This window comes from Pan paniscus, chromosome 14, assembly GCF_029289425.2.
Source record: "Pan paniscus chromosome 14, NHGRI_mPanPan1-v2.0_pri, whole genome shotgun sequence".
In the NCBI taxonomy this organism is placed as follows: Eukaryota; Metazoa; Chordata; class Mammalia; order Primates; family Hominidae; genus Pan; species Pan paniscus.
In genome coordinates this window covers 45,280,772-45,301,332 of record NC_073263.2, presented here as the reverse complement: position 1 = coordinate 45,301,332, position 20,561 = coordinate 45,280,772, and the positions used below count along the sequence as shown (strand labels likewise).

Below are 20,561 nucleotides of genomic sequence, written 5' to 3'. Positions count from 1 at the left end.
ACCTCGTGATCCGCCTGCCTCAGCCTCCCAAAGTGCTGGGATTACGGGCGTGAGCCACCGTGCCCGGCTGCACATTTTTAAATTATGTTTTCTTCTAACAAATTTGCCTTTTCGTTAGTAAATGATAACTTTTAACATGCCACCTCTAAGCTCTTTTTTGCTAAGATATAGAAATAAAAATGATTTTTGGTGTTGATTTTCTATTCAGCTCTCTTGGTAGTTTTGATAATTTTGGTATAGATATTTGGGGGGATATTTCTGTTTGCAAGTAATCATTACATCTGCACACACTATTAGTTTGGTGCAAAAGTAATTGCGGTTTTTGCCGTTACTTTTAATGTACTTAATGTACTTTTAATACGTTCTGCTTCTTTAATTTCAATGCTTATAGAGCCCCTTTTCCCCTTCCTTTTTGTCTTGCTGTGTTGCCTGGGACTTCAGTACAACATTGAATAGAAGTGGAGATAAAATGCATGATTCCTAATTTTTAAGAAAAACCTTAAAATATTTTACCATTAGAATGCTTGTTGTAGATTTTTGGTAGATGTCTTTTATCAGTTTTAAAAAACTCCTTGCTCTTTGTTAAGAGTTTTTATGATGAATAAGTGTGGATTTTAAATGCTTTCTATAAGATGAGCATATGGGTTTTCTGGCTTAATATCTTAATGTGGTGAATTATATCAATAGATTGTTTAAAAAGCAGACACTTGGTTTTCTCACCTTTGCTTTGTTGTATTTCTATTTTGCAACTGTTGCTAAGGTTGTGAGAATTCTTGGTGATTCTTACACAGCCAAGGCAATAGATTAATGTGACTCAACATGAATTTACTTTATTTTCACATACCGCTTAGAAAAGAAAGAATTTCTTAGCAAATGTCCTCATTTCTGCAGCTCTCCATCCAGTTTTATAGGTAAGTGATAAGGAGAGAAAGGAAGCAGTGAGGTGAGGGATTGTGGACTCTGTTAACGGCAATGGCATTCTCAGGTTTCCAGTATACCACTGAGTAACCTCACAAGAACTATTTTATTTAAATTAAAATTAAGCATGTTGGTGGCATTTGCCAGCTCGGAGCCCCCCCTTTTTTTTAACTGAACGAGATTTTTCTTTTATTTTCAAACAAATATTGCCCTTGAAATATGACGATAGATATATTTTAAATTAGAAAAAATGCTTCCTCTTGCTTTATTTAAAACTAATCTTAGACTTTGCTTCCAGTTATACCCTCCTTTATGAAATAACTAAAAACCTGGACAAAATGTATGCAACAACAGCACTCAAGACATTAGACAACAGCAACATTATGACTAAATGCAACATGGTGTTCTGGATTAGATCTCGGAACAGAAAAAGAGCTTTAGTGGGAAAACTGGTGAAATCCAAAAAAGTCTGGAGTTTAGTTAATAGTAATATAACAATGTTGATTTCTCAGTTTTTACTAATACATCATGATAGTATAAAATGTTAACATTAGGGTATATTGGGTGAGGGGTATACAGTTGTATTACAATTGGCAACTTTTCTGTAAATCTAAAAATATTCCAAATAAATCACCTTATTTAAGAAAACCATGTACCAAGAGCTCTCAAAGCACAAAAGAGGTTATGATAACTTCTGTTTGTCATTATTAGCAAAGGCTTCATAGAAGGGATGTCTGGGTGTGTAAGAATGTCTAAGAGTGGGTAAAGAAAGGCACAATAGCAAGAGATAAAGGGCATTTTTGGAAAAATGGCTCTTGTTCATTGTTGCCAAGTATAGGATACAGGTGTTTAAAGCAAGAGAAGAATGGGAGCTAAACAGAAATGAGTGTGGGAAGTTATGTTCATCCTCCTCTAGAGAAGGTCTTGAATGCATGCTGAGAAATTTGGACTTTATCTTATAGGCAATTAGAAGTTAGAAAGGTAACATTTGAGCTGTGACTTATAGGGATAATTTTATTTGTTTTCCTTTGTTTGTTTTTGTTTGTTTGTTTGTTTTTGAGATGGAGTCTCGCTCTGTCACCCAGGCTGGAGTGCAATGGCATGATCTTGGCTCACTGCAACCTCCACCTTCTGGGTTCAAGCGATTCTCCTGCCTTAGCCTCCTGAGTAGCTGGGATTACAGGCGTGCACCACCATGCCCGGCTAATTTTTGTATTTTTAGTAGAGATGGGGTTTCACCATGTTGGTCAGGCTGGTCTTGAACTCCTGACCTCAGACAATCCACCGGCCTCAGCCTCCCAAAATGCTGGGATTACAGGCGTGAGCCACCGCGCCCACCAAGGATAACTTTAACAAGGGTGGAGGGTGGCTTTATTTTGGAAATCCTGAGTAAAATATTCTGAATTCTGGAAATAAGTCTATGGAGAGACTTGCTTATTAGAAGAGGGGAAAAGTAGCTAGACTGAGAAATTTTATGTCAATCTCTGGTACAAGTTTAGCATAAACTATTAAACCACTGATTAAAGATACATGTTCAAGGATGTGTATTACGGCATTATTCATAGTAACAAAACCTAAAAACCATGTGAATGCTCAGCAGTAACAGAATTGTCGAATGTTGGTAGTGTCTCCACATTCTAGAATGCTTTTCAGTCATTATAAAAAATGAGTTTGATTTATAACAGTTAACTTGGGGGCTTTAAATGGCATATTAAGGGAGAAAAGCAAGATATGGAGAACTTTATGAAATATGATCCTATTTTTGGAAAAAAAGTTAGAAAGATAAAGAAAAATTATATGTGTTAAAATCAGGAGAAAATTATACATAAATAAACAACACATTGTTAGCTTTGATTTGGAGGGTGGGAAATGGCAATTGAAGCCTTGGGTAAGTGGCAGGGGAAGAACAAATGAGATTCTTTTTAAAAGAAAGGTTTCTATAGTACCAATAGGAGATACAACATTGAACTAGTATACAATTATACACAGGGAGGTATAACTATGTGTAGAAATGTATGAAAGGATGATCACAAACATGTTCATATTTTCCCAGGATGGTGAAATTTTAGTATTTTCTCCCTAATTTTATGCTTTTCTGTATTATTTACTTTTTAAACCCAAAAGAACTCTTATTCTTGTATTTATTCAAGAAAATTAAATTTAAAGAAAAATCTCCTTTGACTGTGAAAAAGCCACTAACAAGCTTCTCAGTGATGCTGGTAACCCTCTCATCTCACCAGCACATTCCTTATTATTTTCATAAACAGAATGTTCTCTGGGCCCTTGGAGTAGCATAGTCACCCAGTGGGTTTTCTAGCCTTACATAGCATTTTTATTCTAGTGTGCTCTATCTCTTTTTTCACCATCTGCCACATTCGCTCTGACATTTCTAGCTCAGATGGTGCAGGCCATGCTTTCTCCAAGCTTCCAAAAACCACCCTAACAGCATGTTTGTACCACCTCTCAAGGAACTAACTAGAATGTTAAATTCCGTAGCATGGGTGAGTGCACCTCCTTTGGGGTATAGTCCCTTTCCTTTGTTAACATGCCCAGCACTTCCACAGCCAGCTTATGTTGTGACTACCCTAGGTTATTGGCTTGAAGGCCAGGAGGGGAGGTGGGAATAGATCCTGAGAGCTAACTACAGGACATGCCATTACAGAACTGAGCTCTCTGATACCAGTGGAGATGTTAAGATCCCTGTATAGAGAAGCCAGGCGGGAGGGCTTAACCACCAGTAACAAGTTGGGCACAGTTATTACAATGAGCAGTAAGGTCGGAGTGGCAGCCAGAGGACCATGACCCTTAGAAAATTGTGGAGTCAGTTAGGAGAACACAGAGTTCTTAGGGGCAAGATAGAGAAGCAGCCAACAAAAGGATTGCTCGATCTTTACAATAAAAATAAATCAAGGCTGGATAATGAGAGAGGCTGAGGACAGCTATCCTAATCAGAAGTCATAATCCATTGCCCTTTTCCAGATCTGAGCTGTTCTTAGACCCAGAATTTCTTGCCTGAAGGAGGAGTCAGGTCCCCACAAGGAAAGACCCTGCAACTGTATAAAAAAAGAATCTAAAAAGATCATGACTCCTTCAGTCCTTTCCCAAAGAGACCTATGGAAATTTCCTCAGGTAAGTCTGCACCCTGGGGAAAGGGTAATACTCAAATATTTTCAGGTGTGTTGGATGCAGGGTCACTATCCAAGTTGATTTTGAAACTTGGGTATCTGGAGCCCTAGCCTAAGACTAGCTCATAGCGGGTGCACCATGTTAATGGATTCCCCCATCATTATTTCCCTGGTCACCAAATGTATAATTGACATGAACATACTAGGTAGTTGGCAGAACCTCCACATTGTTTCCTTGACTGTAAGACCAGAGCTATCATAGTGGGAAAAGCCAAAAGGAAACCTCTGAAATTGCCCAACCTCCCAGCCAAGATATCAAAATTTAAAAAAAAAAATTCATCCTTGAGGGGAAATGACAAATATCAGTACCACCCTTAAAGACCTAAAAGATGCAGGGATGATAGATCCCATCAAATCCACATTTAATTTGCCATCTGGATCCCACAAAAACCAGATGGATCCTGGAAAACGACAGCAAACAATCAAACTCAACCAAGCAACAATCTCAATTGCAGCCATAGTGCTTGATGTGGCATCTTTGCCGGGGTAGAGTCTCAGGCATATGGTATTCAGCTATTGCGCTGGATATGCCAGTCGGAAAAAGCATCAGAACAGTTAACATCCACTTGGGACAGACACCAGTGCATATTTACAGTCTTGCCTCAGCTTTAATTAACTTTCTCACTCTCCAGCTGCAAGATGTGTACTTGATATAAGCCCCCAGCTACCGTGCTCTGAAATCTGTCCCTGTGTTAGTGCTAATACCACATTTCCTACTGGCTGCTTGCAGCTAATAACTGAGTATGGTGGGGATACTAAGGGAGGCTCTTTCTACAAAACTGGAAACTCTTCTGATGCGTGACTCTGGCTATAGGACTTTTTTTTTTTTTTTTTTTTTTTTTTGAGACAGAGTTTTGCTCTTGTCACCCAGGCTGGAGTGCAATGGAGCAATCTTGGCTCACTACAATTCTGCCTCGTGGGTTCAAGTGATTCTCCTGCCTCAGCCTCTCGAGTAACTGGGATTACAGGCACGCACCACCACACCTGGCTAATTTTTGTATTTTTAGTAAAAACGGGGATTCACCATATTGGTAAGGCTGGTCTCGAACTCCTGACCTCAGGTAATCCACCCACCTCGGCCTCTCAAAGTGCTGGGATTACAGGTGTGAGCCACTGTGCCTGGCCAGGACTCTTGGTTGGTTTTGCCAAAACTTTCTTAGAACTGCACTACGACCTGAGATGTTCCCTACCTGCTTCCTTCCTTTCCTCTCTCCTCCACAGGGGTTAAGCTTGCATTGCAGTCTCATGGCTCTCCCAGCCTCCTCCAGCCCTCTCCCCATTTCTTGCACCCAAGCATTTTCCTCAACACACCTCTTGCACAGCTAATCCCATCTTGGTGTCTTCTTCTCAGAGGATCATAACTGACACAAGTAGGAAGAGGAAGTCTGATACATGGACAGTCAAGTTGATAGTGCATGGGTACAAGTAAAAAATGAAGTGGGCTGGGCACAGTGGCTCACGCTTGTAATCCCAGCACTTTGGGAGGCCGAGGTGGGTGGATCACCTGAGGTCAGGAGTTCGAGACCAGCCTGGCCAATATGGTGAAATCCCATCTCTACTAAAAATACAAAAAATTAGCTGGGCATGGTGGCGGGCACCTGTAATGCCAGCTACTTGGGAGGCTGAGGCAGGAGAATTGCTTGAACCCAGGAGGCAGAGGTTGTAGTGAGCTAATATCGCACCACTGCACTCTAGCCTGGGCGACAGAGGGAGACTCCATCTCAAAAAAGAAAAAAAAAAGTGAAGTGGTGCTGCATTATGGACTCACTCGGGTGACCGAAAGAGAGCAGAGAGGGAAATCGTCCCAAATAGGCAGAGCTTCAGTGTTGCATCTCATCATACACCTTGGGTGGAAAAGGTGTTTCCAGTGTTAGAATATGCAGGAATTCATGGAGAGTGGCAAGTGACATGACTGGAAAACCCCCCAAGAACCTGGAAGAAGAAATCTTGACAGATTGGAGACAAAGAGATTGGAGAAGGGGATGTGAATGGAACTATGAGAGTGGGCAGAAAGTGTGAAGATCTTTGTATCATTTATTAATGCCTAACCAGGAGCACCCACAACAGAATAGACATTAAACAGCTGCATAAACAAATGACTCAGCCAGTTGATGTCAGTCAGCCTGTGTCAACAGCCACCCCAATGCTGGCACAAAGGGCACTAGAACAGAATAGCCTGATGGCAGAGATGAAGTGTGCATGGCTCCAGCAGCACGGACTCCTCTCATTAAGGCTGATCTAGCTACTGTTGCTGCCCCATGTCTAACTTGCCAGCAACGGAGACCAAAGTTGAACCCCGGAATCAGCACCATTCCTCATAGAGACCAGCTAGTCACTTGGTGGTAAGTTGACTACATCTGTCCTCTTCCACTCTGGGTATGGGTTTATCTCGCCTGCCTGTAGGGCCTCAGGCAAGCATCACCATACAAGGGCTTACGGAGTGTTTGACCACTGATAAAACATCTCACATAACATCCTATCAGATCATGGGCTCCAATTTGCAACAAGGGAATTGCAGAAATGGGTCCATTACCATGGAATCCACTTAGCCTCTCACATACCAGAATACCTAGTTGCTGCTATCCTGTTACTGAAATAAAAATGGTTTGTTGAAGGATCAATTGAGGTGCTAACTTGGAAGGCAACATCCTCCAGTGCACACTTTAAATCAATACTCATGTGGTGCTGTGTCCCTACTAGGTAGTATACATGGTTCCAGGAACCAAGTTGGAGTGTTTCCATATACCGTCACTCCAAGTAACCCACTCGGAGAATTAGTACTTTAAATCTACAAATATGGACTCTGTACTTATAAAAATTCCGGTTTCCAGAGAGCATAGGAAGAGTTCCTTTAAACTGAAAGCTGTTGTTACTGTCCAGTCATTTCAGTTTCCTCATGCTGATTGATTATCAGGAAGGCGAGGAGTTACCATGGGTTTTCTAGCCATGCAGGAAGGGTAATTGACTCCAATAATCAGAAGGACATTGAGGGCTGCACTTACATACTGAATGTGGCAGGGAAGAATATGTTTGGAATCCAGCTTAGGCGTTCTGTAATATTCCCTTGTCCAAATTTGATGTATACAGACAATTGCAGCAGCCATGGCCCAAGAGGGCCCAGTGATTATGACTCAGATCCTTGAGGATTGAGGGTCTGGGTTGTCTCACCAGGTAAACCACCTAGATTAGAAGAGGTGCTAGCAAAGGGCACCTCTTTGGGGAAAACAGAATAGGTAGGGGAGAAGAGGAATGACAAGTATTGGTTATGGCCTCAAGACTAGCTGTAGCTGTGAAGGTTGTAGTTTATTTCACTAACGTTCCTCTTGTATATTTCCTTTAGGAAGAGGGACCAAGCAAAACCCCAGAAGAGTTGATCTCAAAGCTTATTTTATGAAGAAAATTGACCTGAGTGACACAAAGGGTTGGACTGTAGTAGATGTCACGTTTTGCTGCCTAGATCTCCATCCAGGGATGAACTCTTACTTCCTCAGCTTCTTTGTCTCCTCAGCTTCTGGGAGGGTTGGCAGCTGATATTCTCACCTGAGTCCCTTTCTAGGACTTGCCCTTGCCTGAAGAGAGCTGTGCTGCCCAACATGATGCCTCCTCCAAGGTACAATCCACACCCAGTGACTAATAAACAGGGGTTACAAAGGCATGCCTGCTTGCCCCAGTTTGGGACAACTTTACTAGGCCAACCCAGCCTCAAGGCTCTCCGCAGGAACAGGTGAGGCCATAGTTGTGATTACATCACAAGTCAGTTTCTCCTCTGCCCAAGCCTTCTTCCTTCATTCCTCCACAGATGCTGATCCTGAGATTCCTTTCCAGTAAACTTCCTCCATGTAATCTTCATCTCAGAGTCTGTTTCCTGGGGAAACTAACCTGCAACTGATACAAATGCCTATTCTGTGAGATAAAACACTAAAAGTACAATGCGAGTGGTATAAATATTCTGCTACAGGAATACAAAGTCAGGTATCATTTTTGACTTAGGTAGTCAGAGAATGGAGATATTCTGAGTTGGACTTCTGAGATACTAGGATTCAATAGGTGAAGGGAAGATGAGATGGTATAAGACTAACATAGGCAGAATTTTGCTAAACGAATTGGAGATGAAACATCATAAGTGCAGGTGCACACGTAGAAAAGTAAAATCAGAGCTCAAGGAAGGGGAAGTGATCCAGCTGGGCAGAAATATGGGGCCTATATAGAGATATACCAGGAAATAAAGCCAGGACGAATGGCAGGGTAGGACCTGATTGTTAAGGGTCTTAAATGCTGGGGTCAAGATTGCGGCCCTTACTTAAAAGTTGGTTGGGCATGATTTTGGGAGTTGTAGCAAAAGATGTGGCAAACTCAAAGCTTCCTTTTCATGTAAAGTATAGAGAAGTGGAGGTTCATATCATTAAATCACTGTAATTTCAGTGTGAACTTCTAACAATTTGAGCTAACCATGAGATAGGACACCTTATCAAGCAATGAGCTCTTCATTATCTAAAGAGATGCTGAATTTCAAGTCCATGTAGAGGAAGTCTTGTGTTGACTAGAACATAATATGTTTGGGGGGACTTTTCTTCTTTTTTACTGATATTTAGTAACTTGGATATTGTGCTAAGTGCTTTACAGGTATTCTTATTTAATCCTCACAAGGCAGTATGGTAGATAATCTATTATATTGAAAATAATGGGCCGGGCACAGTGGCTCACGCCTGTAATCCCAGCACTTTGGGAGGCCGAGGCGGGTGGATCACCTGAGGTCAGGAGTTCAAGACCAGCCTGACCAACATGGTGAAACCCTGTCTTTACTAAAAATACAAAAATAAGCGTGGCGTAGTAGCTCACACCTGTAGTCCCAGCTACTCAGAAGGCTGAAGCACGAGAATCACTTGAACCCACGAGGTGGAGGTTACAGTGAGCCAAAATCACACCACTGGACCCCAGCCTGGGTAAGAGAGCATGACTAGGTCTCAAAAGAAAGAAAGAAAATAATGAACAAAAAATGTTGAGTGGGCAGTATTAAATTTTAAAAAAACCTAATGTATTAAAGAAGGAGAAAAGTATAAAAATTAGTCAACAAGCAGAGAAACAAAGAAAATATAAAGGTAAAAATGTATGTTATCCAAATGAGACCTCTTAAGAAGAAAAAATAAAGGAAATTCAAAAAATAAGTTAGGAAATAGTGAGTAAAATTATGAAGTTAAAAATTCACCAAAAATGTATTGATATGTCCAAGTTCAGCTTGTAGTGAACAGACTCTTCTTATGCAGAATTTGAGCAAAGTGCTAACACAACAGAGTTAGGTAATGGGATGAGGGTCAGTCAGATCACTCTATTTTTGGAAACTGGTTTCATGACTGCTTCCCCTTACTTAGTCATAAACAGGCTATATAAAAAGCTGTCAGAGTGGAAAGAGGGAGAGGATTTGTGAATTTTTTTTTTTAGCATGTTTTTATGGTTCTGTAAGTCACCACCCTCCCAAAGGGATGAAGTTTCGGGGTGCACTCCCCTTACCTCAGCCTAGTAGGGGGACTTCCAGGAGATAATGAGAGAGTTGGATGTTTCCTCAAATTTATAGACACAAAGACTGGTGCCTGGCTTCTCCTGATAAAGCTAAACCTGCATGTGGCTGGTCTCTAGTTGGCTAGATAGTAGTAGTTAAAATGAAAAGAAACACTTAATGTTAGATGCCATCCAATAGGGCCACCTAAAGGGATGGAAGGTTCTCAGCAGCAAGAGCCCAGAGGTAGAAGCAAGACTCTTAGCGGGGAAGGATGGAGTCGCAAGTGAAAACCTAGACAAAGAAGCATCTGGCCTGGTCCAGAGGCTTCCCCAATAAAGATGTCTCACACAACTCTAAGAAGTTAGAACTCGAGAAAAAGACTAACAAGAAAAAGAGTAAGGTGTGTTTGTGGAAGAGGTGAGGCAGTTGTTTTCCTATAAATAATGTTAAATTAAACTAAATTTGGTCTGAGGATGCCTCGTAACTTGAGTCGCTACATAACAAACTGCAACCTAACTTAGGAGTATTTTTTTTTTTTTGTACTAACGAGGTGAGTCTCAGCCAATCACAGCAGCCAAGCTACAGCCAATCCCATGTGGCCAACTGATCAGCCTATGCCCAGTAAGACAACTGCTCACCTGTAACTACTCAAGCTGCTTCTGGACCTCATTTCCATTTGCTGTTTATAAGTGCTGCCTGCCCACTTTGCTGAGCAGAACTCTCTGAACTTCTTTCGTTTTTGAGGGTTACTTGATTAGAAAATTGTTCTTTGTTCAATTAAATTTTGCTAAATATAATTCTTTTAAAGATTTTCTTTTAACAACAAAGATGGGGATATTTGAACAATACCTTGGTTGGAGGTGACATTCTAATTTCTAAATTGAGGCTATTTGTATTTTTAGCAGGACCCAAGGACTGTCACTTAAAAGCAGGCTAAAAAGCCTTGAAATTTTCTAACTTTCCATGCGAGAGCAGTGATAGATAACCCCACTACGCAAAATGTCATGGGGCCATGGGAGACAAAAAATAAAGCTGTGTTTCAACTGCGTCTCTGAATGATACGATTATAGCACTTACACAATAACCACTTGAGAAAAAAGAACAGCCTTGCACCAAAAATAGAATGAGAAGTACAAGCACAGTGAAGTAACAGGTCACTTTACACAAAAAGTAAAGGCTGAAAGGGGACGAGCAAATTGCCCAAGCCTGCATGGGTGATAAGTAGCAGATCTGGGGCTCGAATCCAGATCCTGAGCTTTTAATACCTATGCAACACTTCCTCTGTTCCTTCCCTTCTGAGAATGTGATTATGTTCATTGGGGTGTATCCCCTGCTATGGTTTACAGGGGAGGGTTCACACTTTCATCATTCTGAAAGATTATTTTGAATTTAAAAAGCTGGCAAGATGTCTCTGAACAATGGAACATAGCCCAAGGCTGCAATTTTGTTGCACACATTACAGTGTTTTAAGGCCACTGGTGGCCTGTTCTTTGAGATGAAAACAATACATCAGTAGGAACAAAGTGAAAGAGAGTAAACTTGTCTCCAGGTACCCAAACAGTATGTGAAGTCAACAGAGGAACACTTCCTGTGGTCTATTAATAATTCAGAAGCCGTTTATCCTCAACCCTCCTCCACTCTCTAATTCCTAAGTCTTCTTCCTAGTGTCTCTTACTTCCTCTTTCCAAATAGTCTGGGCTGGCAGGCTGCATTTAGGTAATCACTGCACAATACAATTACTGATTCTGTTTACAAGATTCTTGCTAGTATTTTATTTTTACCCTTTATAGTGTTTGGCTTTTAAAAGCAAATGAATATGGAGTCATGATTTTTTGGCTGCCTTTCCCTTTGGCATATGATACTTATGCCTTTAAAACTTGTTGTTGGTTGTTCCAGGGCATTTCGCTGATGAAATTTATCAAAATGAACCTACAAATCAGCCACTAAGAGACTGCATGAATAAAAACTGTTAGTAGGAAAATGATTATGACCAAAAAAAAAAAAAAACAAAGAACAGCTTTAAGAAAAAGCCAGACTGTTAGCTTTTTTTTTTTTTTTTGAAGGGTTGATATTCTGAACCCCAGCAGCAATTTATCAAAGTCTGTCGCCCTGAATGAAATTAGATTTCCTTTTTAGCTTCAGGAATAGGCCATTCCTGGAAAAGTGGAGCACAGAAACATTTGGTAAAAAAATTTATTTTTACTCACAGAAAGAGTAGTTTGCAATGTTATTTCTAGTGAAGGGATGGGAACCAGGATTCAGATATTCATCTGTCTACAATACTGAGGTCCTCCTACCTCCTCTCCTCTGCAAAGGGACCCTCGCAGTATACAAAAGTATTAAATATTTTTAATGTGATATTCTTTGGTTAAAATATAGTCACATTCTCATTCCTTTTTTCAAGCATAAGTATCAGTCAGATTTCAGAGTATAAGCTGAAGCAACAAATGGTAAGAAAGCCCATGCATGAAGATATGTTCTCACTCATTTTTTTACTATTTTATTGTTGGCTACTTCTTTTATTTGCGTTATATTCAGTGTCACTAAGCTGCTATACACGTACTCATTTGAAGAGATGTGCTAAAGCTTTTAGTGTGTTTTGCTATTGATTATCCTATCCAAGAGTTTGGGTTACTCTACGATCAAGATGGCGGTCTGCAGTGAGCCCACCTGCCCGCCAACCTCTGCAACAACCAGCTGAGGATAATTGCACTGGGCTAACGCCAAGGCCATGATTAGATCTGCTAGTGGGTGAGAACCATGAGACTGAACCTCTAATCCCGAACCTCTCTTCCAAGCTACTTTCCAAACCAACTGCTGCCTGCAACTCCCTTTGACTAAATCTGACCTTCTTTCACACTGGCTCTTTTCCTAATTTCCAGATTTTATGGAGGCAATGCTGTGCAGTGCATGGAGTTGAAATGAGGCTAAAGTGGGTTTGAATCCAAGCTCTGCATTTACTGTTTGATCTTGGGTCAATTATTTATTCTTCCTGAGGCTCAGTTTCCTCCTTTGTAAAATGTCAGTAAAGATTCCTAGCATGTAGGATTTTATGCATTTAAAGAGATAACATTTCTAAGTGACTAGTTCAGTGCCTGGCACAAACACAGGCCCTAAATAAGCAGAGGTTTCCTCCCTTTCCCCTAACTGTCAATGGTACTGCCACTGTGTACAGTAGCCAAGTTGGACATGTTGATACCAATTTTTCTCTTCTCCCCCTTTCCCTTAACTGAAGCCAATTATCAAGTTATGGAATATTAGAACTAGCAAGAACCTTAGAAATCCTGACCATATGATTCACCGATAAAATACAGAGAAAGACATAAGTCACTGATCATTGCAGCAATCTTGACCCCCACGTCAATTAAATAACAAAAATAATATCATTTTATGATAGAATTTGTTGCTCGACATTCGACAATCATGTTGAACAAAAGAAGATCAATCAACTATAATCAGTTCAGTGATCATGTACAAACACAGCTTCAGGCTCACAAGTCAAGATCTATTTTCCAAACCATTGTCCTAGGGTTATTTATGACCGTGAACATTTTTTTGGTGGTAGAATGTTCCTTGTCACTGGTATATTCCTTTGCCCTATGTCTCTTCTTTCTTTGTCATTTACTAACATGAGGAGAGGGATCTGTCTCAAAGATAATTGGAGGAGAAAGCGATCATAGAACCAAAACAAAGGGGAAAAAATAAGATAATTCCAAAGGAAATAATATCAATGTTTTAAAGCCTAAAAATTGACTACTTAATAAATTACATTACATGTACCCTGGAACTATTTTCTCCATGCATTGCATGTGCTATAGCATGAGTTCATTTGTGTTCTTCTAGATAGTTTATCCTAAGGGAATCTATTAAGCAAAATAAGAATCAGGTAATAGTTCTTTATCACACAACTCTTCTTCCTTTCATATTCCATGCTAAATAATCATGCATGATCCAAACCTCCTATTTAACACTTCACCCTCTTCTTCCTCCTATGTTCCATGTACAAGGGGAAAATAAATGATCCATAGTTAACTTTTTTTATGTGAAGACAGGAAGAATATGAATCATACATCAAGTTAGAGTATAAATAGTTACGTTTATAAAATATTTAATTTCTTGAGTCTCCATAGTCACTGGATATGCGTATCATCCAAGGTTCTCCCAATAATAAAACCAGAGCCAGGAAAGAAAAAAGACCCTGTCTTTAGTGATAGCCCATTGTGCTAAAGTCTACTTATTTGTCAGGGCAACTTGGAAAGTTCTGAAAGACCTGGCCTTCAAAGTTTACCATTTTGTCCACCAGCTCAGTGCACTGACTTGACATGACATGAGGCAAACAAGTGAGGAGAGTGGCCCACCACAGTCTAAGATTCTATTGGGTTACCTCTGAAACGCGAAGACATGCTGCTCACAGAAGAGAACAATGGGTACAAGGACTGCAAGGCTGCAAAGCTTCATCCCAACAGCAATTTTCTGTACAACAAATTTCTCTGAAAAGAAAAACCCAGATCATTGATTGCATAACAGCCTTCTTTACACACTGGTTAAAATATAACGGCACGTTCCCTCTTGTTCCTGTGGGTCAATCAACTTAGCTTCCATTTCCACTCCCAAAAAGAGAAATACTATTGGCTTAGTTAGGCTGTTGCTTGATAATTAAACACTCAAAAAGAGTATGATGAGAGTTGTTCTTAATTTAGACTATCGAGAAAATGTGTAACTCCTTGGGGAAGATAGGGCCAAGAATAAAAGGGTAGTAATACAGTAGGATCTTGTCTGGTTTGTTGCAGAACAATAGCTATAGAATATTGACTAATGGATATATAGCCCATGTTGAGGGAGATCTACCGTGAGGTACTATAAATGTCTTCCCTTGCCTCTGACTTTTTCAACATTTTAAATTTATGAAGATGTAAAAAGTGAGTTCCTCAAATCTGGCTAATCCAATCCAATGTTGAAGTGCAGTTTGTAAGGATGATTACAGGATCTCTGTTCAAAAAGATGTTTCCTTGACCATATGGAATGATGGGTCCACCCCCGATAGGAATACTATTTCATGGAAGCTGGTTCTAGCAGTAAAGACATCAGGTTACTTTGAATCTCATTTATTTAAAGGTCACCATAATAGCCATCAATTAAATCCAGGCCCATCCCCTATCATCTTGAAAGTAGCATCGAATAACATTTTGTCCAGTGTGAGGCCATATCCTACCCTCTGTAAGTGGGTGGAGCCCTCTTCCCCTACATTCCCATTGGTTAATGCACTTGAATGTTCTTGAAGTCAGAATTGGCAAATTTGCAAAATAAATCAGCCTGCCCACAATTAACTTCTGAGAAGAAAATGATTTTTTTTTCTTTTTTCTTTTTTCTTTTTTTTTTTTGAGACAGAGTCTCACTCTGTAGCCCAAGCTGGAGTGCAGAGGCGTGATCTTGGCTCACTGCAACCTTCACCTCTGGGGCTCAAGCAATTCTCCTGCCTCAGCCTCCCAAGTAGCTGGGACTAGAGGTGTGCCCCACCACACCCGGTTAATTTTTTTGTATTTTTAGTAGAGACAGGGTTGCACCATGTTGCCCTGGATGGTCTCAAACTCCTGAGCTCAGGAGATCCACCCGCCTCTGCCTTCCAAAGTGCTGGGATTACAGGCGTGAGCCATCGTGCCTGGCCAGAAGATAAATGATTGAGATTTCAAACTTTTCCTTTTGAGATTCAAAGCTATTGAATGATATTTAATGAATTAAGGTGACCTCCACTGTAACCACTTGTTGTATAAGAAAGAAGAAGAAATAAGAAAATATGTGTGTGTCTGCTCATTTGTGGAGAAAGAAACATAAGAAGGATAGATTAGAAATCAATGAGACTGGTTATCCACGGGAGGTGAGTGGAAACACACTGGAAAAGACAGGGTAGAAGAGACGGGGAGGGATGCTTCTTTGGGTGAAGAGTTTTGAATAGTTCTGAACTTTAGAACTACTCTGAATTTTCGAACCATGTTCTTTTCACATATGTACTTAAAACAAGCAAACAAATAAATTTTAAAAAATAATACAAACAAAAACAAACCTGTGTTTCAAATGAATAACATAATCACACTGAAGGAGAGAGAGAAAAACTAACCCAAGTAACTTTTACCTTATCTTTTTAACATAAAAGTTAACTTTAAAATAAACAGTCAAAATAGTTAAAATATGCTAATAAATTCTATCAGTTTTTGTGCTACTTATTTTGTATCTGTGTTTCTTCTTTATTTTATGTCCTGTTTCCTCTCTGGGGAAACAGAAACAGGATACAAAAGAAACAGAGTGCATAAAAAACAATAAATTTTAAATTACATTTCTTATTGCTGAAGCAATCTTTTAAAAGTTCCTATAGCAAAAGTCTACAGGTGATAAAATCTTTTATGCTCTGTATCTTTAACGATAACTTTCTTTTGCCTTCACCTTCAAGTACTAGTTTAGCTGAATGTAATATTTGAGTGTGACGGATGCGTCATTGTTGTTTGACATTTCCTGTTGCATGGTAGGAATCTGCTGCCCAGGTAATTGTTGTTCCCTTGCAGTTTAGCTGTCCTTTCTCCTTGATAACTTTTAAGGGATTATCTTTATCCTTGGTGCTTCTCAGATCCATTACTCTGGTCTAGATGTGGATTTAGTTTTTATTATCTTGCTCAATACACAGGATGTACTTTTGATCTGAGGATTTAGACATTTCTTCAGTCTTGGAAAATCATTTTATTATTTCTTCAGCTATCGTATCTCTGCTAGTGCCCTGTAGGGGCTCCTGTTGGAGCTTCTTGATCTATCTTTCATGTCTTGTAACTGTCCTTTCATGTTTTAAAAACTCATCATCTTTGTCTCTGTATGCTGTATTCTGGGTGAGTTTCTCAGCACTATCTTCAAATCCACTAATTTATTCTTTGAGTCTAATTTAGACTACATAGTCCAGTTGAGGTGTTTTAAATAATTACCTCGATGACCATATAAATCATTTACAGCTGGTTCTTTTGCGTGTTTACTGATTTTGTTTTTATACCAGTATTTTAAAATATCATTTAAGATTTTTTTCAATTTTTTAGTGGATATGATTCCTGTAGATCTCTCATTGAGAATCCTCAGGATACTTATTTTAAAGTCAGTGTTGCACTGCTTTATGAGGTTAATTATGTTTGGGTGAATTCATGTTCTGAGTATTGATTTTGTTAGCTGCCTTTATTGGTATTTGAATTCTTCTGTGATTTGGAACTCTGGTCTGCAGGCTCATTTTGAGCAGGAAGTCTTCCTTCAAGTAGGAAGTCTTTCATTTCTTTCTCTCTTCCCCTGTGCTCACTTCTCTCTGCTTGGCACGTGCCTCCAAGAAGTCCCTGCGCTTCCGTTCCGGAGCCCTGTCTTACACTGGTTTTTGGAGCACATTTCAAAGATCCAGTCACCAAACAGCCATGACTTGACTTAATTATTGGCTTAGTTACTCCTGGTGTAGTTATTCTGTCTCATACTGACTAGCAGCTACTTATAAACCAGTCCTAGGTAAAAGTGAGCAGCATTTTTTTCCTTTGTATTAAGGTACATGCAGTGAAATGCACAGATCGTAAGTGTACAGTTAGATTTTATATATATATATATATATAGAAGTGTTTGTTCAGATCATTTGCCTGGTTGTTAGTTGGGATAGTTTGTCTTATTACTGATTTGTAGGAGTTACTCACATTTTCTACACATCAGTCCTTTGTCAGATATATGTATTGTAAATATATCTTCCTTTGAGAAGTGTCTATCAAATTCTTTTGACCATTTTGGAAAATTTAGTTGTCATTTTATTATTAACTTGTGAGAGTTATTTATATATTCAGGATACAACTCCTTTGTCAGACATATACATTGTCAATATTTTCTGACACTTTGTGGCTCTCCCATTTTTTATTGATGTCTTTTGCAGAGCAAAAGTTTTTAATTTTGCTGAGTTCAATTTATCAATTTTTCTTTAGTGGTTAGTGCCTTCTGGGTCTTGTCTAAGGAGCTTTGTCTAACTCAAGATCATGCAGATATTCTTGAAGCTTTATAGTTTTGACTTTTACTTTTAGGTTTATGATCCATCTCAAATTAATTTTTGTGTATGTTTTGAGGGAGGGATTGACGTTCTTTAATTTTCCATATAAGTATTCAATTGTTTTAGCATCATTTCCTGAAAACACTTTTCTGTCTCCCATGGGATTGCTTTGCCATCTTTGGGAAAAATCCATTGGCTCTGTACGTATGAGTCTACATCCATAAGTTTGCAGTAATTTCTTTCCTCACAACAATAATAACTAGAGTGTGTCTGTTTTATTTCTTATCTCTTTTTTCTCCTTATGCTTCAATTTGGATATTTTCTGTTGATCTGGCTTCAAGTTCACTTGTTCTTTTCCCAGCAGTTCCAGTTTGCTGATAAGTCCATTGAAAGAAGTCTTTATTTCTGATATATTTTTCATTTCTGACACTTCTATTTGAATTTTTTTTTAGAGTTTACTTTTCACTGCTGCATTTCCCATTTTTTCATACATGTATGAACAAAGATTGTCTTTGAGCAATCTCTGCATCTGGTTCTTTTGACCATTTTCTCTTTTGAAGATGGGTCACTTTTTATGCTTTTTCATATACTTGTAATTTTTTATTGAATCACAGATGTTATGTACAAAAGGATAGGACAGACTAAAGTAACTAGCAGATAAGCCCAGAATAGTTCCCATATCTTCTTCTCTCATGCCACCGGTGTGAAGGATTGAGCCAATCTAGGCTGCAGTTGAGCTGAGTCTAGGCTTTGCTGTTATTTTTGTTAACTTTTATTTGTTATATTATTATAGCAAGATCAAATTATTTCCTCTAGCCAGGATTGAGATCTGAGTGCCTGGAGGGTTTGTCTTAGTTCTCCTGCCCTGCCTGCACCCATCGTCAGGCCCAGTGCTCCTGCGCCATAGGAGGGGTCTCAGCTCTCCTGCTCTCCTCTTCCCTACCAGTAGCCACAGGCAGCTACTGTCTCCTATTCAGCATAAGGCTGGGTTCATTGTGGGTTTTCTCTCTGTTTTCCTGCCCTGACCTCAAACGTCAGCAGGCTCTGAGCTTCAAAGAGGGTCAGCAGGCTCTGAGCTTCAAAGAGTTCATCTCTCTCTGATCTCTTGACTCTTCCCCAGTACAGATGACCACTGTCTTGTTCTCAGCCTGGGGCTCAGAGTCCTTTGAGATTTGTGATGGTTAATTGTATGCATCAATTTGACTGGGCCATGGGATGCCCAGATATTGGTTAAGCATTATTTCTGAATGTGTCTGTGAGAGTGTTTCTAGATGATATTAGCATTTGAATCAGTTGATTATAAAACAGGCCCAAAGAAGGTACACTTCATCTAATCCACTGAAAGCCTGAATAGGAAAATGGGCTGAGTAAGAAAGATTTCTTTCTCTCTGCCTGGCTGACTTTGAGCTGGGATATCAGTCTTATGCCTTCAGACTTATATTCAAACTGGAACTTAGACCATCTGCTTTTCTGGGTCTCCAACTTGTCACCTGCTGTTTCTGGGCATTCTCAGCTTCATAACCATGTGAGCAAACTACTTATAATAAATCTCTTTATATACATATATATATACACACACACACAAACACACATATATTTATACATACATATATCTCCTATTGGTTCTCTTTCTCTGGATAACCTAGACTAATACAGAATTGCTTCCAATTTTCCTGCTCTGCTCTCAGACTTTGGCAGACCAGCATGTCTGTGCCTCAGACAGGACCTTTTCTGCTCTCCTGTCCCTCCCTCAATTTTGGTTCATTAGTTTCCTTTGCAGCATCAGCTCTCTGATGAGCTGCAAAAATTATGATTTTGGAGGTTGTCCAGCTTGTTCTTACTAAGGTAGGAACAACATTTGTCTGCAACTTTCTGTATCCTAATGGAAGCAAAAGTCTGGCACAACTTTTATTGCTTTTTTGTTTTGTTTTGTTTTTTGAGACGGAGTTTCGCTCTTGTTGCGCAGGCTGGAGTACAATGGCACGATCTCGGCTCACCACAACATCCTCCTCCTGGGTTCAAGTGATTCTCCTGCCTCAGCCTCCCGAATAGCTGGGATTACAAGCATGTGCCACCATGCCTGCCTAATTTTGTGTTTTTAGTAGAGACAGGATTTCTCCATGTTGGTCAGGCTGGTATCGAACTCCCGACCTCAGGTGAGTAATCCCAAATTGCTGGGATTACAGGCATGAGCCACTGCACCCAGCCTATTGATCTTTGATTCCACAAGCTGGGAAGAATGTACTTGGTCCCTGGCCCTGAGCAGTCAGCTTACCCGTAGCACCCTAGTATGTCTCCATGACGTACAGTGGCCACCACTGCCTGTCTCATGCCATCAACACCTGCCACCACTCTGCATTTATGTTCCATTTCTTGTATCTGAGATTGTCTCTCATTTGCTGTCTTTGGGGTTTTGTCCTTTTATATCTTTTCCTCCAATTTTGTGTGACTGGGGAGAGGTGCAGAAAGTCTCATTAAACCATAATCTCTTTGAGTTGTCTTGACGTGGAAATCTCCCTCCCTGCATTTGTCTATGGATCTCTTCATTACAGTAAATAGGATATTTCTTTTCTTCTCTATTTTTATTTGTATTCCTGTAGTTTGTTTTTCTCTGTGTCCATCTTCAATTGCTTTTACTTTCTAGTGCTTTGTGTTTCTCTCTCTTTTCCTACTTTATTTCTACCTTTGCCTTTTTATATTAATCTTAATATAAAATAATATTAAATCTTAATATTTAATACATTAAATTAATCATTTATATTAATATATAATATAAAATCAATTTGTTCAATTATACTTTGGAGGCAATGAAATAATTTTGGTGGTGATTGGAAGAGGTGGGGCTAGCATTTGAGCTCCTTCTCCAAAATGTCCCTCCAGAGAACAAGACAAAGAGATTGCATTGGTGTAAATCTGACAA

General features: G+C 39.6%; 1 protein-coding gene and 1 long non-coding RNA gene across 5 annotated transcripts in view; one reads left to right on the top strand and one right to left on the bottom strand.

The window, feature by feature from the left end:
- LOC129393618 (uncharacterized) overlaps positions 1 to 10,648 on the top strand; it is a 48,704-nt gene extending 38,056 nt beyond the window's left edge. The window contains exons 2-4 of one of the 3 annotated variants that reach the window (XR_008620611.2): positions 3,898 to 4,047; positions 6,156 to 6,445; positions 7,444 to 10,648. This is a non-coding gene — a long non-coding RNA (uncharacterized LOC129393618). Of the gene's footprint in view, positions 1 to 3,897; positions 4,048 to 5,324; positions 6,446 to 7,443 lie in introns of all 3 variants that reach the window. The other 2 variants (XR_008620612.2, XR_008620610.2) reach the window with 2 other exon arrangements.
- CPB2 (carboxypeptidase B2) overlaps positions 1 to 15,895 on the bottom strand; it is a 53,801-nt gene extending 37,906 nt beyond the window's left edge. For both annotated transcript variants that reach the window (XM_063595952.1, XM_055096731.2), the window contains exon 1: positions 13,985 to 15,895. In XM_063595952.1, the coding sequence (XP_063452022.1) occupies positions 13,985 to 14,058 (74 nt within the window). In that variant the 5' untranslated portion in view covers positions 14,059 to 15,895. The remainder of the gene's footprint in view (positions 1 to 13,984) is intronic.
- Positions 15,896 to 20,561: the final 4,666 nt, after the last annotated feature.